This window comes from Diadema antillarum, unplaced genomic scaffold (genome assembly GCF_040938485.1).
Source record: "Diadema antillarum isolate AM-2024a unplaced genomic scaffold, OU_Dant_1.0 scf00000014, whole genome shotgun sequence".
In the NCBI taxonomy this organism is placed as follows: Eukaryota; Metazoa; Echinodermata; class Echinoidea; order Diadematoida; family Diadematidae; genus Diadema; species Diadema antillarum.
The window spans coordinates 3360340-3373484 of NW_027270903.1; the positions used below are offsets into that span (position 1 = coordinate 3360340).

General features: G+C 38.6%; 1 protein-coding gene across 1 annotated transcript; it reads left to right on the plus strand.

Moving 5' to 3' along the window:
- The first annotated feature begins 3340 nt into the window (after positions 1-3340).
- LOC139721945 (GTP-binding protein 8-like) lies at positions 3341-11944 on the plus strand. The gene is made up of 7 exons (XM_071633271.1): positions 3341-3523; positions 4200-4340; positions 5163-5261; positions 8040-8170; positions 9078-9177; positions 10853-10971; positions 11863-11944. The coding sequence occupies exons 1-7, from the start codon at positions 3341-3343 to the stop codon at positions 11942-11944; spliced, it is 855 nt and encodes a 284-aa protein (XP_071489372.1).
- Positions 11945-13145: the final 1201 nt, after the last annotated feature.

Below are 13145 nucleotides of genomic sequence, written 5' to 3' on the forward strand. Positions count from 1 at the left end.
GGCGGTCGATATGTAGTAGGGTTACCATACTGAACACAGTCCCGATCCCGGGCATACATATTTTGTTCAGTGCGCTTGTAACAATTTTAAGCAGGGTGACGGTATAGAGCCCCTAATGAGGTGCGGGCAACTCACTATACTTCTTTCAAAAAGCTGGCATCAAGAAAGCTTCTTACAAGTTTAGATGTAATCTACTATACTAAACCTTGACCCATCTCTCCTTTTCTTGGCAATAGTGTTAAATGGGGATAAAAGACAGAAAATAAACCACCTTTTCGTGGGTTAATCATGTTAATTTACAACTTATCACACTGACAGGACACAGTGTCGGTGACAGACAATTCCTGACTTCCTTTTTTCAATTTTTTTTAATTGAAAATTCGAAAAATTGAATCAAAATTAAATTTTTATCAAATAAATTTTGAATTCCTCTAAGAATTATGTGCTCTTTCAATATTCAATATTAATGATTAACTTAAGACTTAATCATCACTATGAAATTAATAAAAATTTCTCATTATCTCAAGAAATCATCATCGAAAAAAGCTTGAAACCTGAAGTCCCACCTGAACCGAAACTTTACCATCTTTTGAACATGGCAAACGCTACAGCTTCCCAACAGAAAGTCATAAAACTCAAGCTTGTGTTGGGTCAGTTATTTAAATCAATTATTGCCCAATGAAAGCTCAAAGTGCCCTTTGCCAAAGAACTCATGTCACTCAGTGACATGGGCAGCGATCAGACTGCACTTCAGCTTCCAGTCAACAGGCGCATATTGTGTGAATTATTGTGACATATCGGCACCCACACCAAGGTTTGACCTCCTGTGCCAAGGTTCGACTGAGTGCAAGAGCATAGCAGGCGGTAGAATTTTGGATATGGTTGTGGTTGAATCATGAGCGGCTTGCGTTGCATGTATGTCTTGGCCCCGGCCTAATAACGAACGCCCATGCCTCGAAGACTAAGACATGTGTAGACGAACTTGTGGATGCTAGCCTTTGTAGAAGATATCCTGTTCACAGTCAGTGGAGGCATCACTTATCACGGTGTCCCTGTTGCTGAGGATGAGGAACTATCACCTAGTCCTGTGATTGACAATTTTAGCATATAGATCTAGATACAGACATGATGATATTATTACCAGACACCATTGTAATTCTGGACACGTAAATCTCTACATTAATGACATTCTAATTCTATACCCATGGGACTTCACAGATCTGTCTTACTGATTTTTGTATGGGCTAGAAATTGCCAAAATGTGACACAAAAATGTAAAAATGCTTGTGCATATTTTGCATATATTTTTCATGTATTAACGCAAAATAATTTCCACATAAAAATCCATACAAAATAGCACATCTTGCACTGTCTCTGGGTTACCTTTTTCATATATGTCAGGATTTTTTTTTTTTTATATGCCTCCGCTAACGAAGTGGCCGGAGGCAATTATGTTTTCGGGTCGTCTGTCCGTCCGTCCGTCCGTCCGTCCGTCCGTACATCCGTCCTGTTTTGTTTTTGTCGATATCTCAGGAACCGTGTGGTGGTTTTACATCAAACTTGGTATGAGGGTATATCCTGGGGGGATAATACTTTGTTTGGATTTTAGGGTCACGGGGTCAAAGGTCAAAGGTCACGTTATTTTGTGAAAAAAAGGTTGAAAATTCATGTTTTTCTCCATATCTCGCAAATGGTTCAAGGCATCTTCATGGAACTTAGTATATATGCTTGTTCCAATGGGCAGTGATTATCTAGGGAAGTTGGGGGTCATGGTTCAAAGGTCAGGGGGTCAAAGGTCAAGGTCAACTCCTCAAAATATCACTACTTTCCTTATATTTATGCAATGCCTGAAGGTTTTTTTTTTTTTTTTTAAACTTGATGTATACATGTATTACCCAATATATATTCTGTGGGAAGTTTCTTGCCAAAAGGTCAAAGGTCAAGTGAAAGTGCTGAATTGCACTTTTCCCTTCATATCTCAAAAGTAACTCAAGGTATCATCATGAAACTTACATATTTATGCATGTTCAACCTAACAGTGATTCTCTTTGGAACTGTGAGGTCAAAGGTCAGGTCTAGATAATGCTATTTTCCCATTTGATACTGATATCATACTTTTTCTAAATACCTCGAGTTTGAAAATTACTCAATGCATATAAACTTATAAAAGGGTCAAAAGTCAAGTAAAAATCATCAGTTCCCCAAATACCTGCGCTCTGACATTTTAATCATTCATCCAATTGAACCTAGTTCTAGGAAAGTGAACATTCAGCACATTTGTGTCAAACCTGTCATTTTGATATTTTGCCAATTGTGTGAAACTGTCATCACACATTGTCAAGACATTGTACTATAGACCTATTAGGAGAACCATGCATTATGGCGGAGGCATATCAGTCGCCGTAGCGATATATGTAGTTGTTTTTTTTTGTGGTGGTGATGGTTGTGGTCACGGTTCTTTTCACATTCTTAGAATATATTGTATATATTGTAAAGTGACATCACATTAAAGGACAAGTTCACCTTCATAGACATGTAGGTTGAGTAAATGCGGCAATATTAGTAGAACACATCAGTGAGAGTTTGAGGAAAATCGGACAATCCGTTCAAAAGTTATGAATTTTTGAAGTTTCTGCTCAGTCACGGCTGGATGAGAAGACTACTATATCTTGTGATGTCACATGTGTACAACGATATAAAGAAAGAGTAAAGAAAATCAACATATTTCCATTTTTCTCGCATAACAAAAGAACACTCGACTTCTCTCTTTCAGAAGGCAGGGGGAATAATATTACCCTAAACATATGTCAGTAACAAGTCAAAGAAATGTGCACTTTATTCAAAAAGTAAAGTCTTGTGAAATTCTCTTTTTATATTCCTTATATTGTTGTACGCATATGACATCACACACTGTAGAAGTCTTCTCATCCAGCAGTGACTGCGCAGATACTTTAAAAATTCATAACTTCTGAATGGATTGTCCGATTTTCCCCAAACTTTCACTGATGTGTTCTACTAATATTGTTGCCTTCACTCAATGCACATGTATATGAAGGTGGACTTGTCCTTTAAGTTTGCATCATGTACACTTTCATGTTGGATTCAGTTCTCGGCTAACTCTCATTGTGTGTACCCTAAATTAAACAAAAAAGAGAAGGAAAGGGAAAAAGAACTTATCATGTGTTTTCCCAGAACTATATTCAAAATTGATTGACTATCTATCTTTTCAAAGAAAGGAGTCACTGTTTCTTTCAATAGTTCTATCTTCATCTCTTTTTATTTGGGAACAGGGCTCTCACAGCACATTTCCACTGCACTGGCAATGCGATGAAATCTTGATATGACTGCGTGCCGTTGCTTTGCTCATCACCGCCTCCCGCATGTGGTTGGTTTCCTCCAGACAGTGCCTCCTGCACATTGGACATCTTTCGTCAGACGGCTGTCATCCAGCCCCGATGGGTCGGAAGAGGCCTACAACCCTCTCATGGATGCGCAGAAGCATGTCAAGGAGCCCATCTTTAAGGTTGGTTTTGTTGAAACAAGGCCACTTAATCTCCCCTCTCCTCATATTATAGGGGAACTCCGGAAGATTTTCAGACTTTTACATTTCAACTACTATAAATAAAGTTATACCGAGTATAGAGTTTCAGAATTTATAGTGACTATGATGAGGAATAATAATGTTTTCAAAATTTATAACCAATTGCAATGAACAAGGATAATGACATTGCAGCCTCACCATAAGAATGCATGAGTTGGTGCTCAAGGAAGCAGAACAAAAGAAGAAGACATGCATAGATTCTACACAACTTGTTAAGCAAGCTGTATTGTAATGGAATTACACTGCTACATTTCTGAAAATATAATGTGAGGCTCCTATGTTATCAATACTGTTCAGTGAAATTTGTTTAAGATTTTCAAATTATTGTTTTCTCTACTCAAGCGCCGCAATAAATTCCACATGTCCTATACATGGAGCTGTTGATTTATGTACTACACGATGTGAAATTATGAAATCGTCTGGAAATGCCCCTTTAAAACAGTAATTTTGCATGTGTTGGTGATTTATTTAAAGAATGCAGGCATGTGACTGAACCATTCATATTACTACAAATCTGAATTATGCAGAATAGAATGAATGGAATGAAATACTCGTACACCTGTATGATGTCCTTCTACAACTTGCACCTCCTCCACAGGAAGAAGAACTTATATTTCGACCGACTTCTGCAGAGGTGCAGAAGTCACAGGAAGTCTTTGAGAACGGCCCAAAACACCGGGTCCGGTTTGTGAAGGGAGCATACTTTCCGGAGCAGTCCCCAGACTATAACTTGCCAGAGGTATGCTATTCCAGGGATGTGAGTATGGGGCGCCAAGTGTCGCATAGCCTATTTCATTATGAAATCAGTCATTTCATTGACGAAATGTTCATTTCATAACGAAATGACAACATTTCATAATGAAATAAACATTTCTTCTACGAAATGACTGATTTCATAACGAAATAGGCCATGCGACACTTGGCGCCCCAAATATGAGTGCTCTTTGAAGCTGCCCATTCATTTGTTCATGTCACTGCTTGAGTTAAGATACCGTTCATAAGTACATGTCCATGCAGTAATTTCTCAAAACAAACATAATCATATCGCTTGGATCATGTATTTATAGAGAAATAGCCGTACTGTAATTTCAATCTTTATGTAGAAACAAACAATATTATTGGTACAGGGGCGGATCCAGGAATTCTGTAAAGGGGAGGCGCCTTTACGAACTTGAAGGGGGTGCACGCCCCCTCCCCCACTATTTTTTCTCTATATTTCATTTGTTTCAACAAAAAATAAAGAGGGGGCGCAACACCCGGTGCGCCTCCCTCTGGATCCGCCAATGTTGGTATGATGCTGGAGTTTGAGCCATTTGTGGTTGAATGGAGCTCTGCATGCATGTAATGATATTCGACTCTTTCTTTGACTTCTTAACCCGTTGAGGACCATCCTCAATGGGTTAACATGCTGTATAAGTGGCGTACATGATTAATGTGCTAATCTGGAGATGCCTTAACATTGGTTAGAACGTGGATGGACCTACATGAACAAGTTTGCCCAATCATCCTAAGAGATACACAATACTGGCAATGATAGCCTTGTTCTTGTTTTTGTCTTCAGATAGCCATGATTGGACGCAGTAATGTGGGGAAATCATCCTTGATTCGGTCTCTCTTTAAGAATGTGTCCCAGTTACCAGTGAGAACGTCAAGAACTGCAGTAAGCACACACTCTTTTCTGCATTAAAGCTAACACGTAGTACTCGGCAGGACATGAAATTCATCTTCCACCATTTGGAATTTGCTTTCAATACTGTATATGCCATATATTTCACGAGTCTAAATTTTCGCAAATCGGGAATTCCCGAAGATTTCGCGAGTGGTTAAATTCGCGATCGTGAAGTCCGGGACTGAACAGAGAAGTGTACACGCGTATGTCACATTCATATTGGGATCAGAGTCAATATTTTCGTGTGTCTTTAATTTCGCGAATAACACCTGACTCACGAAATTCGCGAAAATAAAAACCTTGCAAAATATTTGGCGTATACAGTACTGTACGAGCTGAAATTTTTGCGTACAGATATTTTCATGAATTGCTACTTGGAGGACATTTTTGCGTGTTATTAATTTCAGGGTTGCGAGGGTCTAACTAAACTTATTGGTACTTGAACTCTCATGAAAAAAACTATAGTTGTCGAAACTAAAAGTACCTTACACGTTCTCAATTTGAAAGTAAAACAAATATCAAAAGAAATACCACGGTACTTTACAAGGACTTTCGAAATTCGTGCCGGACATCGACTGGCGAACACCAAGAATGCAGCTGCAAGAGTAGACTGAACGCACTTTAAACAGCTATGGCTAGCTGCTGTACTAAAACATGAAGGAGTGGACAGGAAAGAGTGTGGCGGCATGTAGTAAGGCGGCCATGAACAGAACAGAGTGGAGGTCCATAGTCACCAACCTTCGGACTGAAGACGGCTCTTTAGAAGAAGCTAGCTGTACTGTGCGACATGCCTGCACAGTCGGCAAGTTGAAGGCTAGCTAGGCGCAGCGCAGGATGGGATACATGCTGTACTTATTAATGCTAGCTACGTCATGGCCATATGGCTCAGCTCATGATAGCTGTGTGCTAGACCTACGTACGTAGCTACACCTAAGAGTACTAGTAGTGTACTGTACGGCACTATAATTTTGGCGCGATCCTGCAGCACATGGCATGGCTTGATTTTCATTTCCCTGCGTTGTTTTCACGCGTTTTTGTTTTTCGCGTGTTGTTATTTTCATGGTTCAAAGGCAATTCGCAAAATTCGCGAAAATAAAACCAACGCGAAAATTTCAGCTCGTACAGTATATCAGGAAGCTCTGCCAAGAACCTAGTCTTGCTGGCATGATTTGTCAGGATATATGTATCAAGTTGTTTGACATGTAGTATTTTGTGATCAAAAGTGTGAAATGATATTAAAGAGTCAGTATACCAACTTTTTTTCCTGAAGCGCCCTCCCCGTTCAGTAGTGGGTGCATAGAATGCCATTAGTACATGATGATCAAATTGTGTCCTCAAGCAGGAGTATTGAATCACATGCAGAACGAGCTGCATGCATTTCATTCTTGTGCATGATGGATACCGCTATGACCCAATATATTGTACATAATCGATGTGATCGAATGTAAAACATCACATAGCAACCGCAATTGGGCAAGCTCTAAGACTGTATTACTTCCGGCCAATCTTTGCACATGAGAACTATATGCTTTCACTCTGAGTATCATTTATTGAGGCCATCTTCAACATTTGCTGTGGTCACATTTTATGTTTATCTGAGCTGCACTAATTGTATGTAGGCATTTTTGACAAATTCTATATTTTTTAAATGCTGTTGAAAGTTAAAAAGTGGGGATTTTGCTGTAGTGGCTTGTAGTCTCAAATGATCTTTGTATTGATGGTCTGTGTTGTGTTTAAAGGACAATTTCACCTTCATAAACATAAGGATTGAGAAAATGCAACAATATTAGTAGAACACATCAGTGAAAGTTTGAGGAAAATTGGACAATCGATGCAAAAGTTATGAATTTTTTAAATTTTTGTGTTGGAACCGCTGGATGAGGAGACTACTACAGCTTGTGAGTCATATGCGTACAACAGGATAAAGAAAATATAAAAGAAAATTCAACATATTTTCATTTTTTTTCGCATAATAAAAGAGCAATTGACTTGCCTCTTTCTAAAGGCAGGGGGAATAATATTACCCATAACATTTATCGGTAAAAAGTCAGGGGAATGTGTACTTTTTTCAAAAGATGGAATTTTGTGAAATTCTCTTTATATTTTCCTTATATTGTTGTACGCATGTGACATCTAAGTTATTCATACACTGCAGTAGTCTTCTCATCCAGCGGGTACTGCAAAAAAACTTCAAAAATTCATAACTTTTGAACGGATTGTCTGATTTTCCTCAAACTTTCAATGATGTGTTCTACTAATATTGCTACATTCTCTCAATCCTTATGTTTATGAAGGTGAACTTGTCCTTTAAAAGGGAAACATCTGATAATCAGCAAAACTGATGTGCACTTAGGAATGTGTTCATGCATGAAAAAAAAAGTGTATAACTGTACTATTTCCTGACGATAATTTTTTTTGTATGCTTATGGTATTCAAGTTCCACTAGATTCACAGGGATATAGTCAATTATTTTGATCCACCTTCAGATGTGTGAAAACTTGGATGTGTTGTTAATCTTTAATGCCAGTTGTAGTTACCTCCTCATATTCCTGATCAGGGTACACCCTCTCTCAGCATAAATCTTGTCGAGAAACATGTTCACAACATAAACAAGTTCCTTGTTTGAGAGACAGCTGTTGTCATTAGAAACAGAGACAAAAAACAGAGAATGACAGAAAGGACGAAAACATATTACTAGTGTCTTTCATTGCTGAGTGATGGGACATTTACAGATACACTTTTTTGTTGTTGTTTTTTCGGTACTGACAGGGGCACACCAAATTATTGCTGTTCTATCAGGCTGGGTCTGCGTTCAGTCTGGTGGACCTCCCTGGGTATGGGTACAGACAGCCTGAAAACTTTGCAGTCACAGCAGAAGGCTTCCTTCGCACTCGTAGAAAGTGAGTATGATTGAGAACCATTATTCAATCATAGGGTCGTTGATCGAAGGTCTCATCTAATGTCTTGAGCTAAGACTAGCGGAGAACTGTTTCTATTCAGGCATGCACAAATTTAACAAGCAGCAAGAAATGAAGATGGCTGAATACCCCTTTTACAAATTTCATCTGGTGTCTCTACAATGGCTATTAAAAGGCTCTAGTAAAAATTCAGTGAATCTAATCTAACAAAGACCATATATATCAGAAAATTGTCTTTCTTATATTATTGAACCATACATACGCAAGTGTTAATGTATGCAGAGCCAGTTGTTGGCCTACAATAAGTTCCTTGCAATCATTTAAGGCATTCAAGAAAACAATCTGAGAGCTTGCAACTGAGACCTTTGTCGTGTTGGACTGAATTATTTGATTAATGTGGCTTTTTTTTCTGTCATTCTGTCATTCTCGGAGAGCACCGACCTCAGCCAAGCAAGCAACCCATTTCCATCCATACACACATGCAATTTCCCAATATAGAAGCCTTATATTTATGTCATCAGCTTCCAGATACGTGGCGCCTCGCCCAAGCAGAGCACGCGCTTTAGTGCACGTAGGGAGACCTCCAGTACATACAGCTCGAACTCCAAGTTCATTGTCCTTATCTGCTAAAAGATGAAGAAAATCCTTCAAAATCTATTTAAAGATTCCCAGATCACTATCAAAATTTGATTGTCTGTTCCTTGTGTCATTATCAACTTTTCCTGCAAGTTTCAATAAAATCCTTTCAATACTGTTTGAGTTATTTTGCCAATAGACAATGCAATGACAATGATCACTAAACCTCCTTCCTTCATAGCGGAGGTAAAAATCCTCTCGCATTTGCATACTGGGTTGTGATGGTCATTCAGTTCATTTCTCCTTTGTGCAGCTTACAGATGTCATTTTTGCTGATAGACATAGTGGCTGGATTCCAACCAATGGACTTCACAGCTATCCAGATGCTTGAAGATTTCTCCAGGCCATATACAGTGAGTGATGGTGAAAAGACCAGATTTTATGGCAGCTGATTTTGCATCCTGTACTGGACAAAAACTTCCCAAATCATGTTTTTAATCAAATCATATTCAATCAAGATAGGGGATCTAAGAGTTAATGGTTGAAAAGTAAAGGAATCATTCTTCATTCCAGTGTACTTGGTGTGACCAGGATACGTAAAATCCAAATATGTCTCAATCAAATCACAATCATGAAGTCTGTGTCTGAGAAAATGCAGCCATGTAGCCCTACTTGTACATGAAAATCCACATAAGCTATTAAAGGACAAGTTCACCTTCATAAACATAAGGATTGAGAAAATGCAACAATATTAGTAGAACACATCAGTGAAAGTTTGAGGAAAATTGGACTATCGATGCAAAAGTTATGAATTTTTTAAATTTTTGTGTTGGAACCGCTGGATGAGGAGACTACGACAGCTTGTGAGTCATATGCGTACAACAGTATAAAGAAAACGTAAAAGAAAATTCAACATATTTTCACTTTTTTCGAATGATAAAAGAGCACTTGACTTGCCTCTTTCTAAAGGCAGGGGGAATAATATTACCCATAACATGTGTCGGTAAGGAGTCAGGGGAATGTGTACTTTTTTCAAAAGATGGAATTTTGTGAAATTCTCTTTATATTTTCCTTATATTGTTGTACGCATGTGACATCTAAGTTATTCATACACAGCAGTAGTCTTCTCATCCAGCGGGTACTGCACAAAAACTTCAAAAATTCATAACTTTTGAACGGATTGTCTGATTTTCCTCAAACTTTCAATGATGTGTTCTACTAATATTGCTACATTCTCTCAATCCTTATGTTTATGAAGGTGAACTTGTCCTTTAAGATTCTATTGAAAAAGATCATCAAACTTTTCATACTAAGGATTAAGAGTCCTCATGTCATAATAAAGGCAATGTGTACTAATTAAAATTAACATCATTTTTTTAAAGCCCACTGCACAGAGATGGGATAAAAGGTACAACTGTAACTGTACTCAATGTCACTGAAACATAATGATAATACAGTGCTCATATAGCACATATCACTACCGTAGTGTCTCTATGCGCTTTATGGGAGAGGGCTGAAAATGGAAAAAAAGGAAATGTACTTTATGTATTATAGATGTGGCAGTTTGCAAAACCAAGACTCATTCATAATACTTTTTAAACAGAAATGTCTTTCAGAAGAGTTTTGAACGTTAACACTGAAAGCTTCCTTTACATAACATGGAACAGTGTTCCACAGTGTGGGAGCTGTATGAGCGAAAGATTACTCACCATAAAACCTTGTTGTGATGACAGGACATTGGAGAAGATTTTTTTGAGCTGATATGAGATTACGAGAGGGAGCGTACCTTACCAAGGGACGCACTGAGATATTCAACATTGATTCATGATTCATGTAGAACTATGTTTTATCACAGCACTGACCTTTCATCTTATAAATGTAGGACTTGTGCTGCAGAATCTGTCAGTTTAAAATAATAATGATAATAATAGTGTTTCTGCAATGCATTACATGATTGATGTATGTATGTTAAAAGCCCATGTGATAGGGTTGTCTGCTTCAGCTACAAAACAGCTTGAACATACAATGTAGTTAGGGTGGATGTGTATGTCAATATATTACTATGATGTATTATGTCTTGGCCCACAGGTGGTGCTGACAAAGGCTGACAAAGCTCCAGTACGAAAGATGGTGACGTCCATCATCTCTGTGAGAGAAACCATCCACACCAAGACAAAGTTTTGTCTCCCGCAGCCCTTCATTGTCAGGTACGACCTCTTGGGTGTACCCACCACCTCTCCCCTCCCCCCCCCCCCCCTTGCAAACTCTTCCCCAGTATCTGCAGAGTTCCCAGTAAATGCCCTTTGCCTCTTATTCAGAGAACAAAACAAGTTTAGGAGTAAAACTGGTTGAACTATTATTGGACTGAATATAAGTCGGCATATTGAGAGGATGGACAGAAGCCACATATCTTAAGAGTTGGCAACTCACAGCATGATTAACATCTTGTCATGAGGTACATGTCCAGCCAGTCGCCTTCAGGCGTGAAATTTCTGCTTTTATGTAGCATTTCCCGAAACGTATATCAATGAAAGTAGCGACACATAGCAAATTGAGTACCAGTAATCAGTTTTTTCCCGTGCAAAATAAGGTTACTCCTGCATGAGATGTGACAACTAGATGTCTGTTGTTCAACTTGGTGTTTGAAAGACATCTTGAAGAAATGAACCCAGGTAGTTTTCTGTAATATATATATTATGTTTCTATATGTGAAGCCATCATTATATGCATGAAATATCAGTAATTCTACACTACTCGAGAGGAACAAACAGCTGCCAGCTCGGCACCAGTTGTATCGTAGAATGAATACATTTGTACACATCGTCACTTATGAAGAATTCTAAGGAACTGAAGGCCTTTGCTTCACACACATATTTAGTGAATGAGGAAGTAGGAACTGATCGCCATCACAATCATTTGACAAAGATATTCCATTTGAGGTAGTACTCATGGGACTTGGTATGCTTTTTCTCACATGCATTCTGATATCTGTAGCTCTATGCTAGTGTGGGTATTTTCAGAAGGACTTGTTTCTTGAACCCAATTCTCGCATTTAAATGGCAACACTGAGATACGCCATATTTTGTTCCTTTCCACAGCGCCACAAAAATGAAAGGGATTCCTCTCCTACAGAGCTTTATTGCGGACATCACCAGAAAAGTCAAGACACCCAACAGATGACATGAGTGCAAACATAACTCCGTGTCATCCAGCTCAAGATTGCAGAAGGTCTGACGTTATAACGTTTTGAGCAGTCCCATGCCTAAAGCAGGGCAGTGTGCCGTGGTACTGTGCTCCGAATCGACATTGACATTATGTCAACTCAGTGAACAAGATCGAGATGAGGTTTCGGATAAGATATTGCCACGGACTGGAAGGCAGAAAATGACCCATATAAACTGTACCACTGACATTCTGCTAAAGATGTGGTGGTGAGTGGATATATCTGTATATCTGATTGGATATTGGTGATATCTCTCTAAATTATCTTACTGCTAGGGAAAATGAATGCAGTACACTGAAACAAATACTTGGAGGACATGATTGTATTTTGTAATCTTACAATTCTCCCAAAAGCTGAAGTGAGGAAACTGTGTGTTTTGCATTGCAACATGTAATCATGTAAGTGATAGACTATATGTTTTCCCCATATCACTTTTGTTAGCTGCAGTAATTTGGCTTAAATCAGCTTACTTCAGGAGCTTAAGAAATACAAAAAATGCTTACACTTTTACATTTTATACCGCAGGATGAAGCATGTTTCTCTTAAATTTAAAAAATGTTGCAAAAGTGAAGCATGGTTTAGTCCTGTGTACCTGATGTATTGTCTACCAGCAAAAGAAACAAATAATGACCCAGGATCATTGTGTTGTAGCATGTTTATTGGAATTCAACTGTACATTTGTAAGATCCCAATTATTTCATAGAAGTTGTCTACCTCACTGACGAGATATTGAGAATTATGATGCAGAAAAGAGAAACTTCCTGAAGTTTAAATAGGTTTCACACGTACAATGTGACACTATCTTGTTATGTGTACCGGCTTGATGAAGTCAAAGTGTGGTTTGTATAATCTCATGAGTGCAATTCTACTCCAGACTTGTTTGAATGCAATAAATCCAGTATAGATAAATAGAACTCTGGTAAAACTTTCATATACAATTGGGGATCTATTAAATGCACTCAATCGTGGCGAGTGGTTTGTGCGGCACGGAGACGAACGCAACACGCTGCCTCTCCCATTCTGTATCAAATGTAGTGACCAAAAATGAGAATAGCGCTGGCTCAATAGGTCAGCGAACAACACGCTAGACTACAAGAGCTCCAGTGCTACAAATCTCCTAACCCAAAATGGCTGTCCGAGCGAGCCATGAGAGCTTCC